We start from the raw sequence: 18550 nt of genomic DNA, 5'->3' as shown, positions 1-18550 counted from the left end.
CCTCGGGTTACTTAAGTGTGACCAACCTTTTACTCCTGACAAGGCAGGTGAAAATTGGACACAAATTGAACATTTTCTTCTTAACTCTGTTTCAGAGAAGATAAAATCTTTGCCCATTGATGGCTCTCCAGTGAATTAAACACTACTGTCGAATACTTTACGAAGAAACGATTGTCTATCTGTTTACACACATTGCCTTGAAAACTGCAAACACCATTCTTTTGTGTGAAATTTTTTTAGACTGTACTGCAGTGCAAATATCCCTGCCGTTTTAAGATGGCATTGCTTTGTTTACTTTATATATGAAACTAAACCAGATGACCGTGCCTTTGGCAAAGGGAAAACAAATATTGTCAGGATGTATCATGTCTGCTGAAAAATCCAAGACCATATGGGTATAATAAAAGTGGAAAGGGTAAATCATTGAAAGATGAAATACTTCCTAAGTATTCAGACAGTGGCTACAAATCATAAATATGAAGTAATGCATTTTTTTATAATAAGTGTGCTGTGATTGTCCCACATTTTCCTCCTGAGATTTCCTTGTATTTATTTGGAGGGTTAAGTAGGCTTGAGTAAATAGAGCATCATTAGTGGGTGTCTTGGCAGTATCAAGTATGTTTTTCCATTTTTCAGTTGAGATGTTAAAATGCTCTGTGTAAAGAAAAAAAAATTCCCATGGCACTCTTAAGTAGGACAGCAGTGGAGCTATCCCTAGGTAAAATAAAATTGCTGCAAATCTAACTTGGAAATCATGGAATCACAGAAACCCTACAGTGCAGATAGAAGCAATTTGGCCCATCTAGTCTGCACTGACCCTCTGAAGGGCATCCCACCTTCCCATTCTATCCCCATGACCAAGCATTTCATGGAGCTAATCCACCTAGCCTGGACAACCGTAGGCCGTACAGGCAATTTACCATGGACAATCTGCCAAACCTGCACGTTTTTGGACTGAAGTTCACTCTACAATTTATTTTTCTGATTTAGATGTATATTAGCTGCGGAACCTCAAATGATGTTAGAAATTTGTAGCTCACATGAATAGTAAGCGTGGAACTGATGTGTATGTAAGCTGCTCGTCTGAGAAATTCTTTCAGATATGTGATAGTTTTTTTTGGTATTGATCTCTCTCCTTCTCCCTTCTCCTTTCATCTGCTCCCCTTCTTCCCCGACTGACCTGCAACTGGGTAAGTATCAGTCCATTAAAAGACAGGACTGATCTTTTTATTTGACTGTCCTGTGGATGCGTCTTATCCTTTAATTTCAGGACAGAATGTGGGAGAGCAAACCTAGGAGCCTTTGACATTGCCTAACCCCTTCGATTACATTCCCAATACCCCACCACTTCATCGTTCTGATCACTTGTATCATTGATGGCATGCTGATTTGATGGCAGCATTATCTCTTCGGTTAAATGTTTAAAATTTGAAACGTTATCTATTCAGGTACATGAGTTTTCTCAGTTCCCAGGCGATGTGTCCTCCAAGCACCTGAAAAATACGTTTATTTGGTCTCTTATTGAAGTAACTTTGTGTGAGTCATCTAGAAGCTGACGAGAACACAGCAATAACTACAACCTGAATATCGTTTGTTGGCTGCAAAGCCCTCGGGAATACAAGGGACATGAAAATATCTATTCGTTTTTTGAAAGGCAGATTCTACGAATAAGTGTGTGTGGATTTTTCATACTACAACAGTTGAGTGTCATGGACTGTTGATTGCTAGAACTGTGCATGCCACATTGAATGCTGTGAATTGGAGATTTAGTTTTAATCTTGCTGTTCAGGTCACTTATTTTAGAAGATAATTTTACTGGAGCTGTGCTAACAAGTTATAGAGCTGGATGAACACAGCAGGCCAAGCAGCATCAGAGGAGCAGGAAAGCTGACGGTTTGGATCTGCACCCTTCAGAAATTTTGCCCATAACCCTTTCCATCCATGTACCTATCCAAATGTGTTTTTATAATATATGTTGCGGTCGTACCTTCCTCAACCATTTTCTCTGGCAGCCCACCACTCTACATGAAGAAGTTGCACCTCAGGTCCTTTTTAAATCTTTCCCCTCTCACCTTAAATCTATGCCCTCTAGTTTTCAATTTTTCATCTCTGGGGGGAAAAAATGCATGCATTCATACTATCTATGCCTCTCATGATGTTGTACACCTCAATAAGGTCACCTCTCATTCTCCTACATAGGTCTGCTACTCCAGGCACATTACTTGCCAATCTTTGCACGCTTTCCAGTTTAACTATGTCTTTCCTATAACAGGGAGACCAAAACTGTACACATACTCCAAGTGCGGCGTCACCAACACCTTAGACAAATGTAACATAATGTTCCAAGACCTGTACTCAATGCCTTGACTCAAGGCCAGCATGCGAAATGCCTCCTCCACCATCCGCTCTACTTGTGATGCTGCTTTCAACAAACTATGTACTCATACTCCTAGATCCCTCTGTTCCACAACACTCCTCAGGACCTTAACATTTACTGTATAAGTCCTACCTTGGTTTGACTTTCCAAAGTGCAACACCACACACTTATCTGTATTGAATTGCATTTGCCAATCTTCGGCCCACTTCCCCATCTGATTAAGATCCCCCTGTAATTCTTCGCTATCAACAATACTTCCTAACTTTGTATCATCTGCAAACTAACCAATCGTGCCTTGTATATCACATTCCAATCACTTATGTAAATAACAAACAATGAAGGTCCCAGTGCTGACCCCTGTAGCACGCCACTAGTCACAGGCCACCAGTCCAAGAAACAGCCTTCAGTCGTCATCCTACTGTAGAACTAAGTTTGAATCCAATTAGCTAGCCCTCCCGGATCCCACGCAATCTAACCTTCATGACTAGCCCGCTGTGTGGAACCTTGTCAAAGGCTTTTACTGAGGGCTATACGGACAACAGCCACTGACCTATCTTCATCCATCCTCTTTGAAAATCTCTAAAATATTTGTCAGACATGACTTCCCATGCGCACAACCATGCTGACCATCCCTAATCATTTTTTTTTGCCTCTCTAAACATCCATACATCTTATCTTTTATAATCGCCACCAATAATTGATCCATAACCAAATGTAGACCTGAGAGTCTGATGTTCCCCAGTTTCTCCTTACAACCTTCCTTCAACAAAGGCTACGTCAGGCACCTCACCCGTAGTTATTGAATGATGCAAATATTTTTGCAAGGGGTCTCGCAATTTCCTCCCTTCTCTCAATGTTCTGGGAAGTGTAACCTCAGGACTCTGATGTATTTATACATCTACACATTCACTAAGACTTCCCAAACTTCCTTTTTTTAATGTATCCTGTCTTTAAACTATAATTTATTTCTCTGCATTCTCTAGACTCCATTTCTTGCTGTAGAGTAAAAAACTGATGTGAAATATTAATTTAGTATCTCTCCTCTCACTTGGGCTTCCACAAACATATGACCTTGATCTTTGAGACCCTACCCCCTCTTTTGGTTACCCTCTTGTTCTTGATGAATTTGTAGAATCTCTTTTGGATTATTCTTAGCTTATCTGCCAATGCTATCTCCTGTCCCCTCTTTGCCTTCCTGATTTCTTCCTGAGGAATGTCCCTGTACTCTTATGCTGATTAATAGATTCAGTTGAACCTAGTTGTCTGTATCTTAAAAAATTCTCCTTTTATATTGAATAAAGGTAGAGATTTTAGTCATCCATTGTTTCTTAATCTTAACAGCATGACCATTCACTCTAATGAGAACATAATGCCTCTGAACTGTCTTCATCACACTCTTGAATGCCTCCCACTTATCAGATGTCCTTTCACCTGCCAAAAGTCTACTCCAGTCAACTTCTGTCATGCCATTAAAATTAGCCTCACTCCAATTAAAAACTTTAACTTTTATGGAAGGCTTATCCTTTTCCATAACCATTTTGAAACTACTAGAATTATGCTTGTTGGACCTAAAGTGTTCCTCCACTTTTACTTCAATCACCTATCCTGCCTTATTGCCCAAAAGAAGGTATATTTTTACTCCCCTAGTGGGAGCATATACATGTTGATAAAGAAAATTTTCTTGAACACATTTTTCAAATTTTACACTGTCCAAACATTTAACACATTGTAGCCCCAGTCAGTGTTTAGAAAATTAAACCCCCCACCCCCATTATTACAACCTTATTTTGCTTACATATATCGGAGATTTCCCTACGTATTTGCTTCTCAATTTAACTCTTACTACTGGGGGGTGGGGGCGTTTGGTACAATCCCATCAAAGTACTCCATCGCTGTTGCTTTGTAACTTCTACCAATATATTTTCACTGGACGATTTATCAGCAATAACCTTGCTAGTCACAGAAGTACTGTATTCCTTAATAAATGGCCACCCTCCTCCCTTCTTGTCTCTTTCTGCCCGCCCTTATAGCATCTAAAACCTGCAACACTGAGCTGCCAGTCTTGTCCATCTCTCAGCCAAATGTCTGTCATAACTATGACATCCCAATCCCATGTTCTGAAACATGCCCTGAGTTTATCAGCTTTACCTGTAAGACCCCTTGCATTGATACAAGTGCGGTTTAGTTCTTGAGAATTACTAAATACTCTGACTGTCTCTTGTCTTTCTTGTCTAAATGATATGCTCTCCTCATGTTCAGAATCCTCCCCATCAATCCTTTCATTTACACTGCTACTTAGAATTCCTCCACTGGTCCCCTCTATCAGTATAAAGACTCCCTTAATAGAATCAGCAAATCTCCCCACTAACCTGTTGGTCCCTTTCCAGGTCAATTTGACTCATCCCTTTTAACAGGTCTTTTCTAGCCCAAAAGACATTGCAATTGTCCAAAAACCCGAATCCCTGAACAACACACTAACACTTCAGTCATTGATTTAACTCCTTTATCCTTTTGCCTGTTCTTTCTTTTGAGTTTGGCATTGGGTGTAAATCAGAATTTACTACTTCTAATTTTTTTTTTTGTTTAAATATCCTACCTAACCTCTTAAATTCACTCTGCACTGCTTTAATCTTTCCGTAAAATTGTCATTCCTGTCAATCTGTACAATAATTTCTAGTTCTCAATCTCACTTTAAACAATAAGCACTTAGAGATGTCCATAATCCTAGCACCTGGAAAGCAACAAACCATCCTAAATTTGCTCTCACTCCCATGGAATTGCCTGACTGTACCCCTGACAGAGTCCCCTGTAACAATAATTCTATTTAAATTTTGTCAAATGCTGCTGAACTCTGACTCATTCCGAGTGTCCAATAACTGACTGCCCCTTCCATTTTCCTCAGAGACTCTCCTTTTCTACACTACCAAATACTGAATATCTGTTTGACAGGAATAGCACTGGAGACTTTTGAACTGCCTTCTTAGCTTCCCCAATAGTCAGCCATCTACCTGACTGATCCTGCTGTGTAATAACTTTTCTAAATCTATTAGCCATTTCACTCTGTACCTAACATATGCCATTTAGTGTTAAGCCTAAAATAAAGTGTGTTTCGAGAACACCTTACGTAGAAATAAGCTACCTTTCATTACCTATGGAAAATGTTAAATTGAAAAAATTTGAATTAAAGAAAAACTCTTTTAATAAATTCCTTGAAGGGGAAAAAGAACTTCTCCACAGCTCACATTGTGTAGGACTCTCCAAAATGAAAACACTTCATTTTTTAAAACAAATATCTTCATTTTTCCAAAAGAAAAATCTTTTGCAATGTTAAAAATAAGAAACTCTCTAAAGCAATCTTTTTTAACTTCAGAATTTAGAATAAAAATCACTAACTATAGATGCATCCATTTTAAAAGAAAATTGTGATTTTTGTTTTGATTTTGCATTAGTGAAACAAAATAGTTAAATATTTTTAGTAAAATATAATTTTTGTGATAACTTATCTTTAAAAAAATCTTTTAAGCCTGCAATCCCAGGAGCAGCTGCAAGACCCATACTGTGTCCATATCTTGAAATAATTTGTGAAGACAGGTTCCTGGGACAGATGGGATTTATCCCAGGGCACTGTGGGAGGCAGGGGAGGAAATAGCTTGGGGCCTTAACACATACCTTTGCATCCTCTTTAGCTCAGGTGAAGTTCTCCCACGGACTAGAGAATGACCAAAGCTAAGAAGGGAAACAGATAATCCAGGTGAGGTGAGCCTGATTTCAATGGTAGGGAAGCTGTTGGAGAAGATGCTGAGTGACAGGACTTAGTCACATTTGGAAGCAAACAGACTCCTTAATGATAAGCAACATTGGTTTGTGTGGGTAAGGTCATGTCTCTGCAACTTGATTGAGTTTTTTCAGGTGACAAACAATTAAGGGAAGAGATGTTGTTTACATGGGCTTTAGTAAAGCATTTGATAAGGTACCTTGTGGCAGGCTGGTACGGAAGGTAGAATCTCATGAGATCTGGAGTGAACTGGCTAGATGGATGCAAAGCTGGCTTGGTCACAGAAGATCGATTAGCAGTGGAAGGGTGCTTTTTGGAATGGACATGAGTAACTAGAGATGTTCTACAGGGATCAGTGCTGCAAACTTTGTAATGTATATAAATAATCTAGAGGAAAATGTAGGTGGTTTTGTCATTTAGTTTGAGGATCACACCAAAATTGGAGTTTCAGGTAGTGATGAAGATTGTCAAAGGATACAGTGGGATATAGATTGCAGGTTGGGGCAAAGAAATGAGAGATGGAGTTTAATCTGGGCAAATACAAAGTGATGCATTTTGGATGATCAAATTCAGATGCGAATTACACAGTAAATGGCAGAATTCTGAGGAGCATTGAAGTAGAGAGGGATTTGGGTGTGCAGGTCCACAGATCCATGCAAGTGGCATCACCTCTAGATAAGGGTGGTGAAGAAGGCATACAGAATTTTGCCTTCATCAGCCAAGGCATCAAATATCAAAGTTGGCAAGTTATGTTACAGCTGTACAAAACTTGAGTTAGGCAACATTTTAGAGTATTGTGTGCAGTTCTGGTTGCCACACTGCCAGAAGAATGTGAATGCTATGGAGAAGGGGCAGAGAATGTTTACCAGAATGTTGCCTGGTCTGAATGGTTTTAGTTAAGGGGAAAGTTTGGATTAAGTCGGATTGTTCTCACTGGAAAGATGGAGACTGAGGGGTGACCTGATAGAGGTCTACAAACTTCAGAGGCATAGTTAGGGTGGAGAATCAGAGGCTTTTTTCCCCAGGGTGACAAGGTCACCTACAAAAGGGTGCAAGCTCACAGTGAGAGGGGGAATGTTTAGGGGAGAAGCGCAGGAAAACACTTTTTCAAACAGATGCCTGAAGCACGCTGCCAGTGGAGGTGGCGGAGGCAGGCATGTTAGCAACGTTTAAGGTTTATCTTGATAGACAAGTGAATGTGAGGCGAATGAGGGATAGATGTTCCCTGTGCACGCTAAGTAGCGGGTCTAAGTAAGGATTAGAAATTAGTTTAGGGTTTGTGGGCTGAAGGTGCTGTTCCTGTGTTGTGTTGTATAACTAGCTGACACATTTCTTTTTTTACATTCTGTCTTATTGTGCTTTTTGTAGATTGTTCTTCTAGGATGGACTGTTTGCATAGTTTGCAAAACCTCAGTGCTTGAATTCTCCCATATCCCTGCTTGTTGCAAAATAATTTTTGTCAGCTTCCAGGCAGTAATGAAAGTATTTCACTGTCATGTTTGGAATTCTCATGCAGTGACTTCCCCTGAAAGTTGGTACTGGAAGCATGCAGGACAAGGTTCGTTGGATGTGCTTGAAGTGGTTTGACACTCCAGACGTGCTGCCAGCTTGTCTCCCCTCCAGAGCCACAACATTTTGGGGTTGTTTGTAACTCGACCACCAAAAAATCCGCATTAAAGTGAGACGATGCAATCTGACTGGTGGCAACGGGCAGCTTTTGATCAGGATTATGTGTTTGTCCCAAAAACTAAAATTCCATAATTTGTTAAAATGCACATCAATGTAGCTTTGAAATAGATTTTCCTTTGTGTATTTTTTGTTTGGAAAGGATACTTTTTCTGGATATTTCCTGGATATTTTCTGAAGGCTTGCTGTACTGTCAAGAAAATGGTTATCAAGATGATTACACTTAGCCCTTCTGTAAATTACTGTCAGCTTGGTTTTGCTGGTAACTCATTCTGCTCCAGGCTAAAATATTAGTAAAAGCCCACAACTTAGGCTTGCATCCCAGTGTATAAGGAGTGCCTGTAAAAGGATTTAAACCGAGTTTCTGTCTGCTTTTCTAACAGGCATTAAAGACCTGTGACAGTGTTTGAAGAAAAGCTGGGAATTTCCCCCAGGTCGGGTCAGGTCACTGCTTTAACCTTCAAGACTCCAAATGAGAAAAGGCTTTGATTCTTAATCACAGTTCACAAAAGTATGACAAGAAGACCAAATAGTGTCTCATGAATGTTTGGTATCAAATGCATGAGTGCTGGCAGTATTAGCATTGCTTCACTTTCTGAATGTCATCCATGCTGTTTGTCATGTTACATCAATTAGGCCAGGGGCCCTGTTGAAGATCGAATGGACTGAACCAGACCCAATAAGTTTGAGAGGAACTCCATACAAAGCGTGAAATTAAAATATCTAAACATAGTTGATTTGGCAAGCAGCACGAAGACAAAAAGCTGATAACGCTCAGCAACCAACCAGACAAAGGAACGAACCAAGTTCATGTTTTATTGTTGGTCTTTCAACAGAATTTCAAACCAAATCTTAGCTTTGTTTCCCTTTTCCGTTTGGTGCTTAAACTATTGAATAATTGCAGCATTCTGTTTTATTTTCAAATTTCTATAGCCCGCGGTATTTTTTTTAAATTGGGCAATAATGTGTTCCCAATATCACGTTGTGCGCACTAATATACTACAATCTTGTATGTAACCTGATGTGTCCTGCATAAGTAGACACTTTTTGACAGATTTCAGCACAGTCCATCTTAAATACTGGCTTTTACCTGTTGAAACCTGAATTGGAGGTGGGGGAAGGAAGAACTGAAGCGGAAATCTGAGATTTGGACATGTTTTACTTGTTTAATTATGGTTAATTTGGGATGGGGTGGTTGGAGGGATGGACCCTCTTTTTTTTTTTTTCTCTCCATGGACCCATTAGTTGAAACCCATTTGAGGTAGGAATGCTCTGATTCTTCACTTAAACCTCCTGTGGCATTGTTTAGATTTGCGTGGGTTTGTATTTCATGACAACAAAAGAAACATAGGTGTACATGAAGACTTTGCTGTAGTCATTCTGTACGTTTTTCTAGGTAAAATCTTGATCTAAGAAATACTTGAACTTCTGATTTCAAGAGTGGATTGGATGATTTCTTACTATTTGTTAGCTTTTAGGTGCCATTTAAGTTCAAAACAAAAATAAACGCATACTACCTCACACTCTAGTCTCTTTAGAAACTGATCCTTCAGAGGTCCCTGATTTATCCAATTTTAGCTCCTTACTTGTACAGTTGCAAGTTTGTTTCTATTAAATATGGTCAATGAAGTTCATGAAACCTTTGTAAAATGCTACATTTATTTAAACGACAATGAATGGTTCCTCATTTTGCCTTTGCTGTTTCCAGTGAATGGCTGCAGTATGCGCCATTAGAGATCTGAGTTTACCAAGTCAGTAGACTCAATTCAACTATGTTATGATGTAATACTTTCGGCTTCTCAAGAAATGGTTGTATATTGAAGCTATTAAATGTTTAAACCTTCATAAATAAAACATCTGACACAAATGGTTTGAGATTTCCTTCTGGAAAATACTGTAAATTCCTGTCCCTGTGCAAGTTACACATTCTTGGAATTGTGGCTCCTTGAAGCATGGCTTTTGTGGTGACAATGTGCTAATCAAAGGTTCTAATGACAAGTTTGTGACACTGAAAGACAGTCTCGTGTTGTATTAATAAATGATATCTGTATCACACTTTTTCTGGAATGCAATCCCTCTATGGTACTGTTTTCAATTAGAAAGTGCCAAACTTTCAGCTCATTTTATTTCTCAGATCGGTAATAAACAAGTCGCAGCCCTTTATTTTACAATCGGTCTGACCACAATTGGCCAGCTAATGCCATTTCCTACAGGTAATTCCTCTCAACCTCCTTGTCCACTGAATTTTCTAACCCAAATTCACATATCACTTCCTAGATCACTTCACATCACCTTGTATATTGTTCACAGTATTGAGATCAGGGCCAACCATCTCTTCATCCCTCTTTTGAATGAACACATTAACATCCTAAGAGTAAACATTTTCATCCTCCTCCACCATCTGATCCAGCTGCCCACTTCCCATAATCAAAAGCTGAAAGAACTGTGAAAGCTTGAATCAGAAACAAAGTCAGAAATTGCTGGAAAAGCTCAGGAAGTCTGACAGCATCTGTGAGAACAAATTAAGAGTTAACATTGAGTTTGGTGACCTTACTCCGAATCCTCAATTTTGAGGAAGGGCCACCGGACCTGAAACATCAACTCTAGATTTCTCTTCACAGGTGCTGCTAAACCTGCTGACCTTTTCCAGCAATTTCTGTCTTTGTTCCCATAATCAAAATTGCTTTGAAAGGAGTGATAGTCCCAAATTCCTCTGTTCAAATGACCAACTGCAATTTTTGCTCTTTGCCTTCCATCCTAATGTGCGTGCAGCTCATGAAAATCTTCCCAGCCAAAAGTAAGATTGTCATCTTCGCAGTTTCTATTGCCCTCTTCAGACTTTGTCTCCATCCTTTATTTCTCTTAGCCCAGAACATTTCTTACATGTCTGTATTTCCCCCGTGCCCTTCTAATCTGGGGTTGTCGTCTTATTTGTCATATTGATATTTTGACCCATCCAGAAGATGCTCTGGACCATAAAACTATTCCTTAGCACCTAATGTAATATAATGCTTGTTGATATTATCAACGGCTCATGTTGTTCAGCTTTGTTTTAAATGTTATTCTTTGGGATGTAAGGATCATTGCAATAGACAGCATTTGTTGCCCAACCAGTATTGTCTTTGAAAACATGATAGCCAATTTGATCCAGTGCAGTCCAGCTACTATATGCAGTGTTATAGAATCAGAGTTCGACAGCACAGGAAAAGGCCCTTTTGGCCCATCAAATCCCTGTCAGTCAGAAACCAGCATGTAACTATTGTTGGAAAGTTCCGCTAGTTTGATGTACCAAGGGGAAAGAACAGTGGGATAGTTTCCATGCTACTGTACTGCTAGGTACTAAAGGCCATCTGTTAGGATGGAACTACAAAGGAGCCTTGGTCATATGCATAATGAACTGCAGCAAATGGTACACTGTGCCATTTTGGAGGGAGTCCGTGTTTAAGGTGGTGAATATCGTGCTGAATAAATGTACTGCCTTAGTTATATTGAGGGTTGGATAAGCTGCAATCCTTCAGACATGTGGTGAGTGTTCCAGCATACTCTGCACCTCACATGATAGTGGGAACGCTTTATAGAGTTTCGGAATGAGTTAATTACTACAGAGATTCCAGCCTCTGATGTTTGTAGCCACGGTATTTATTTGGCTGACCCTATTTAATTTCTGGTCAGTGGTAATCCCCAGGATGTTGATAACAGGGCGTTCGAGAGAGATGGCTGAATAATGAGATTTGGTCACTGCCTGCCACAGGGTGTAGATGTTACTTGCCAATTGCCACTTACCAAACCAATTCTGAATGTTGCCCAGCTCATTTTCTTGTACGCGCACACAATTTGCTTCTATTTGACTATTCACAAATAGTACTAAATGTCCTGCATTACTGAGTTTACTGAGAAGCACCACTGCTTCTGAACTTTGATAGAGGCAAGGTCAATGATGAAGCAGCTGCAGAGTTTGGACCTAAGGCATTACCTTGATGAATTTCTGCAGTGTTATCTGGGGAGTGAAATAACTATCCAACGAAATGCTCAACATCTTTTATGCTCCATATGACTTCAACCAGTAGAGATTACTCCTCAATCCTATTGACTGCAATTTTGCTGGACCTACTTAATGCTACACTGTCAAATGCTACCTTGCTGTCAGGAGAAGTAACACTTTCCTGTTGAATTCACCTCTTCAGTTCAAGGCTCAAGACTGTAATAAGATCAGGATCTGAATGACCATTGCTGAAGCCAAATTTAGTGTCAATGACCAGGTTATTGCTGACTAAGTGCTGTTTGAAAGCATGATCAACGAGTCCTACTGTTAATTTGATCAAGAATCAATAGCTCACTGGCATTTGGCTGGTTTGGAAATGTTCCTTTTTTCCCCTGTGTGGGGTACATACCAGACAAATTTGCACATTATGGGTGGATGCCATTTGTGGCTGTACTGGAACAGCTTGGCTAGAGGCACAGCCAGTCATGTAGCACGTGCGTTCACTGCTGAAAGTGGGATGTAGTCATGGCCCTATTGCCTTGAAGGGAAATAATATCTTCAAAGGCAATCATCATTAATGCTTTTTCTTGACATTCTTGTGAAAAGGATGTCTTATCTTAGTGGGTGTATATTATTGATATTATACAAATATGAAGTGGATTATGTTAACCTACGTTGCCGACTGCCTGTCTAGATTGGCTAGCAACTTTATAACTTTTTTTGTTTTCCACTGGCTTCGATTTTGAGTTTTCCACTGCGTTGCTCAGGTTTTAAAATAGTCCACGTTTGATGGACTCCCAGTGAATCTACATTCTTCTTGGTCAGCTGTAAATAAACTTGTATTCTGTGTGTTTAAAGCAGCAATTTAATGACCTGTTGCATATAATTTCAGCATGCAGCAGGACTTTGGGAAGAGTGGTGAAGTGGCGTGAGGTGAATTGCTCCTTCACAGGGCTAGTATAGACATAATAGGCTGATTGGCCACATCTTGGGCTGTAACTGTTTTATGCTTCTAAGCATTGTGGGGCTGCCCCTTTTTCACAATAGTTGTAGCTTCATTCAGCTTTTGCATTTTGCACTTAATTTGGTGCTCGTGAGTGGTAATGTTAAGAAAACTGCCATCACGTTCTTGAAGTCCAGTCAATTGAGTGCAAAATGCAAAAGCTGAATGGAGCTACAACTTAATAAACCAGGCCTCACTGCCCTGGCTTAGGGACAGTATACACTGAGTCTCCAATCTCAGCTCCCCTTTGGTGTCAGCTGACAATGACTGACTGCCTCGAATTATTTTGTCTCTCAGCAAAGTAACTTGCTGATACTTAACATACAGCCATTAAGCTGTTTGTGTAAAGTTCCAAGACACGCTAGCACAATGACAAGTTAGTCCTTGAGTAGGATAAAAGTTGTCTGACAGATAAAGGCTTATTTCCTCAAAAAGAAGCTGAAAGCTGACAAACTGTTAGGATGAGCCGAGGCAAGAAACAATAGCCGTGGCCCAGGCAGTTTTAAACAAACTATGAAATCAAAGGAGCAGGGACAGTAATTCAAAGGTGAGAATAATGAGAAAGGGCACAAGGGCTGGAGAAGACCAAACTGATCTGTTAAAATACCTGTTATTACTGAGCATGATAGCTGAGAGAGTTGCAAACACAGGACAAAGTCATGTGCAAGTCACGTCTTCCCTAATCTGTGCTTTTGGATCTTAAATTTTAAATCGACAGAGAGCACAGCAAGAAGAGTTGGAGAAGATTGAAAAGCAGATCCAAAAGTCATCCAAAGATAATGCCAAGCCCTTGGACAAGCCTGAGCAGTAAGTTTATTTTGTTTTAAGCTGTTAACGCTTTTCGGCCTGTTGTGCCTCAACTACTAATGTCACACGTTTATTTTCATTTTTTTTTGGCTTGGCCAACAGGCGAAACGTATTGGGTGGGAGAGGCTGGGTTTACTGGATCTCTAGCTTTGGAAGCATGCAATGACTAATTACTTTTCCCATCAGGTTCCTCTATGAGCTGGCTCAAATTGTCAATTTCTCCGAACGAGTGTTTTGTATCCTTTTCCAGTCCACTTTCTTGGAAAATATTGCTGCAATCAACCGTAAGCTTGAAATAATGGACAAGCTGTGTAAGGTAGGCTTCAACGCTCAAAAACACAGTACACAGCCCATTCTCATTATTAACTTCCGAGGCTACTGAGTCTCTTGTCCTGCTTTATTTAATGTTTCCTTTTATGGTTTGTTGAAGGACATTTATATAAAACAGTTGCTTCCTAACAAACACAGATCTTTGCTGTCTTATAGACCATCTTATTGGTAGTGAGGGGGGGGGTGAAGAATGTGTGTGGACCAAACCTTTTCGATTTGAAGACTTTTACGGGTAAAAAATGAAAGTGCGTTGATTACACGGTTGTGGGTGCGGTTTGGCGGGTGTGTTATTTGGAACTTCAGATGTATATACCCAAAAGAGTAAAGTGGGGAGGGGGGAGAAATCAAGGGAAAAGAAAATCAACTTTTAAAATGTTTGGAAATAGTTTGTTATAATAAATGGTGAGTGTTACTTAATAGGTCTTCATGTAAACAGTGGTGGCGATTGTTGAAACAAGCTTTTTTTCAAGAAAAGATGTAAATGGAGCATTACTTGGGGAACTGTCCAAATTCTAGTAATCCTGAGAAAGAGGCAGTGATCTCCCTTGCAAGTGGCAGGTGAAGACTTTTTCTTCATTTGATCCTTGTGCATTTATATAACCTTTTATGGGGTACTTGTCCACTTAGTATTTTTGGTTTTAAATAAGTGCAAGCTTAAAATGCCTATAATGCTAATTGAAAATTGTTTTGGTGTCTGATTTAGCAACTGATAGCTGGTCCAAATATGGTCAGTGGACACAATGCTCTGAAATGTTTGAATGTGACTGTCTTCTGCTCCAAGAGAGAAAAAAACTGAAGATTATAATATACACTTGCAGCAGCTTCTGTGTTCAGTATTCACTGGGGAGGATAACAGTGAAGTGGATAAGGGGAGATGATGGCCTAGTGGTATTATTGCTGGATGGTTAATCCAGAGACCCAGACAATGTAATTTTGAGAGACTAAATTTGGTTTTTTATTTTTAAATAAGTGCGATTTGTATTTATTGGAACAGCATATAATTAGAATCGGTTAGAACCGGTTCTTCCTCTCACCCATCCCTTCTTCCCACCCCAAGCCGCACCCCCAGCTACCTACTAACCTCATCCCACCTCCTTGACCTGTCCGTCTTCCCTGGACTGACCTATCCCCTCCCTACCTCCCCACCTATACTCTCTCCACCTATCTTCTTTACTCTCCATCTTCGGTCCGCCTCCCCCTCTCTCCCTATTTATTCCAGAACCCTCACCCCATCCCCCTCTCTGATGAAGGGTCTAGGCCCGAAACGTCAGCTTTTGTGCTCCTGAGATGCTGCTTGGCCTGCTGTGTTCATCCAGCCTCACGTTTTATTCATTAGAATCTTGTTTTATTCAGAAACAGTTAGTAGTTAGAAGGGATATATTCAGTTTGTTAATATCATAGTTAAAATGATCACTATTAGAGAAATAAATTGTTACTTGTTTATTGTAATGTCAGTGTCAGGATTTGTTTTATTTGCCCATTAGAAGTTGCTGAAAGGCAACTTTTCATGGTCCTTTTTCAGAATATAAGGTGAGGTGTTCCTCTTCGGGTGTTTTGGTTTTAGATTGCAGAAGGCGGAGGCCAACCTCCTCTTGTTAACACCTTGCACGTTCAAAAAAGAGGCCCTTCTTTTGGAGATGTTGTTTTTTTCTTGATGCTTTTGTGGGATTTGAGTTGGTAAAACAATGCCTTTGGAAAGGTGATAATGGAAACTGCAGATGCTGGAGAATCCAAGATAATAAAGTGTGGAGCTGGATGAACACAGCAGGCCAAGCAGCATCTCAGGAGCACAAAAGCTGACGTTTCGGGCCTAGACCCTTCTTCAGAGAGGGGGATGGGGTGAGGGTTCTGGAATAAATAGGGAGGGGGGGAGGCCGACCAAAGATGGAGAGGAGAGTATAGGTGGGGAGGTAGGGAGGGGATAGGTCAGTCCAGGGAAGACGGACATGTCAAGGAGGTGGGATGAGGTTAGTGGGTAGGAAATGGAGGTGCGGCTTGGGGTGGGAGGAAGGGATGGGTAAGAGGAACAACAGGTTAGGGAGGCAGAGACAGGCTGGGCTGGTTTTGGGATGCAGTGGGGGAAGGGGAGATTTTGAAGCTGGTGAAGTCCACGTTGATACCATTGGGCTGCAGGGGTCCCAAGCGGAATAGGAGTTGCTGTTCCTGCAACCTTCGGGTAGCATCATTGTGGCATTGCAGGAGGCCCATGATGGACATGTCATCTAAAGAACGGGAGGGGGAGTTGAAATGGTTTGCGACTGGGAGCTGCAGTTGTTTATGGTGAACCGAGCAGAGGTGTTCTGCAAAGCGGTCCCCAAGCCTCCACTTGGTTTCCCCAATGTAGAGGAAGCCACGCTGGGTACAATGGATACAGTATACCACACTGGGCAGATGTGCAGGTGAACCTCTGCTTGATATGGAAAGCCGTCTTGGGGCCTGGGATAGGGGTGAGGGAGGTGGTGTGGGGACAAGTGTAGCATTTCCTGCGGTTGCAGGGGAAGGTGCCGGGTGTGGTGGGGTTGGAGGGCAGTGTGGAGCGAACAAGGGAGTCACGGAAAAAGTGGTCCTGTATTCCACATGCAGATGGTCTCAAGGCCCTCCGGTCCTTCCTGTCCCGCAGGCACGACCAGTCCCCCTCCACCGACACCCTCATCCGCCTAGCCGAACTCATCCTCGCCCTCAACAACTTATCTTTCGACTCCTCCCACTTCCTACAGACACAGTGGGTGGCCATGGGCCCCACCTCTTCCTCCGTTACATTGATGACGATATCAGCACCGCCTCTTGCTCCCCAGAGGAGCTCGAACAGTTCATCCACTTCACCCACACCTTCCACCCCAACCTTCAGTTCACCTGGGCCATCTCGAGCACATCCCTCACCTTCCTGGACCCCTCAGTCTCCATCTCAGGCAACCAGCTTGTAACTGATGTCCATTTCAACCCCACTGACTCCCACAGCTACCTAGAATACACCTCCTCCCACCCACCCTCCTGCAAAAATTCCATTCCCCTATTCCCAGTTCCGCCGCATCGGCTCCCACGATGAGGCATTCCACTCCCGCACATCCCAGATGTCCAAGTTCTTCAACGACCGCACCTTACCCCCCACAGTCGTCGAGAACACCCTTGACCGCGTCTCCGCATTTCCCACAACACATCCCTCACACCCCGCCCCCGCCACAACCGCCCAAAGAGGATCCCCCTCATTCTCAGACACCACCCCACCAACCTCCGGATGCAACGCATCTTCCTCTGTCACTTCCGCCATCTACAATCCGACCCCACCACCCAAGACACCTTTCTTCCATCCCCACCCTTGTCTGCTTTCCGGGGAGACCACTCTCTCCGTGACTCCCTTGATCGTTCCACACTGCCCTCCAACCCCACCACACCCGGCACCTTCCCCTGCAACCGCAGGAAATGCTACACTTGCACCCACACCTTCTCCCTCACCCCTATCCCAGGCCCCAAGATGACTTTCCATATTAAGCAGAGGTTCACCTGCACATCTGCCAATGTGGTATACTGTATCCATTGTACCTGGTGTGGCCTCTACATTGGGGAAACCAAGCGGACGCTTGGGGACTGCTTTGCAGAACACCTCCGCTCGGTTCGCCATAAACAACTGCACCTCCCGGTCGCGAACCATTTCAACTCCCCCTTCCCATTCTTTCGATGACATGTCCATCATGGGCCTCCTGCAGTGCCACAATGATGCCACCCGAAGGTTGCAGGAACAGCAACTCATATTCCGCCTGGGAACCCTGCAGCCCAATGGTATCAATGTGGACTTGACCAGCTTCAAAATCCCCCCCCTTCCCCCACCTCATCCCAAAACCAGCCCAGCTCGTCCCCTCCCCTCACTGCATCACAAAACCAGCCCAGCTCGTCCCCGCCTCCCTAACTTGTCTTTCCTCTCACCTATCCCCTCCTCCCACCTCAAGCGCACCTTCATTTCCCACCTACCAACCTCATCCTGCCTCCTTGACCTGTCAGTCCTCCCCGGACTGACCTATCCCCTCCCCACCTATACGCTCCTCTCTACCTATCTTCTCCTCTATCCATCTTTGGTCTGCCTCCCCCTCTCTCCCTAATTATTCCAGAACCCTCACCCCATCCCCCTCTCTGATGAAGGGTCTAGGCCCGAAACGTCAGTTTTTGTGCTCCTGAGATGCTGCTTGGCCTTTGGAAAGGTGTTCAGTATGGTAGCATCTAGACATGCATCCATAGCTGGGTAAGTTTAAAACAGAAGTAACTAAATCTTCCTGAATAATCCAAGAAATGGAGTTTAAATGTGGCTATGACAAATGTTTGGTGGATGATACAATTTAAAACCAGATTGAGTACAGAAAAATCAAGAGGCAAACTGAAAAGCATAACCATAAAGGGACAATATGAGAAGAGATGGAAGGGAATCTAAAACGCTTTTATATTTTAATAAACCTAAATAGGAAAAAGGATAAGGAGTGACATAAAAAGGGCATTTCAGATAAAGATGGAGAGTATTGCCAAACCATTAAATGAGTACTTTCTTTTCCTTGGTAACAATGTTGCCCAAGTTATAGTGAACAGTTTAGTCAACATACCAGA

At 42.0% G+C, this 18550-nt stretch overlaps 1 protein-coding gene across 6 annotated transcripts in view; it reads left to right on the top strand.

Annotated features, from left to right (window-relative positions):
• fmn2b (formin 2b) overlaps positions 1-18550 on the top strand; it is a 479083-nt gene that overhangs the window by 289452 nt on the left and 171081 nt on the right. For all 6 annotated transcript variants that reach the window (XM_059648647.1, XM_048536693.2, XM_059648646.1 and 3 more), the window contains 2 exons: positions 13542-13630; positions 13817-13946. In XM_059648647.1, coding sequence (XP_059504630.1) covers positions 13542-13630; positions 13817-13946 — 219 coding nt within the window. The remainder of the gene's footprint in view (positions 1-13541; positions 13631-13816; positions 13947-18550) is intronic.

This window comes from Stegostoma tigrinum, chromosome 9 (assembly GCF_030684315.1).
Source record: "Stegostoma tigrinum isolate sSteTig4 chromosome 9, sSteTig4.hap1, whole genome shotgun sequence".
NCBI lineage: Eukaryota > Metazoa > Chordata > Chondrichthyes > Orectolobiformes > Stegostomatidae > Stegostoma > Stegostoma tigrinum.
The sequence above is the reverse complement of the archived record's forward strand: the minus strand, read 5'-3'. Positions and strand labels throughout refer to the sequence as shown.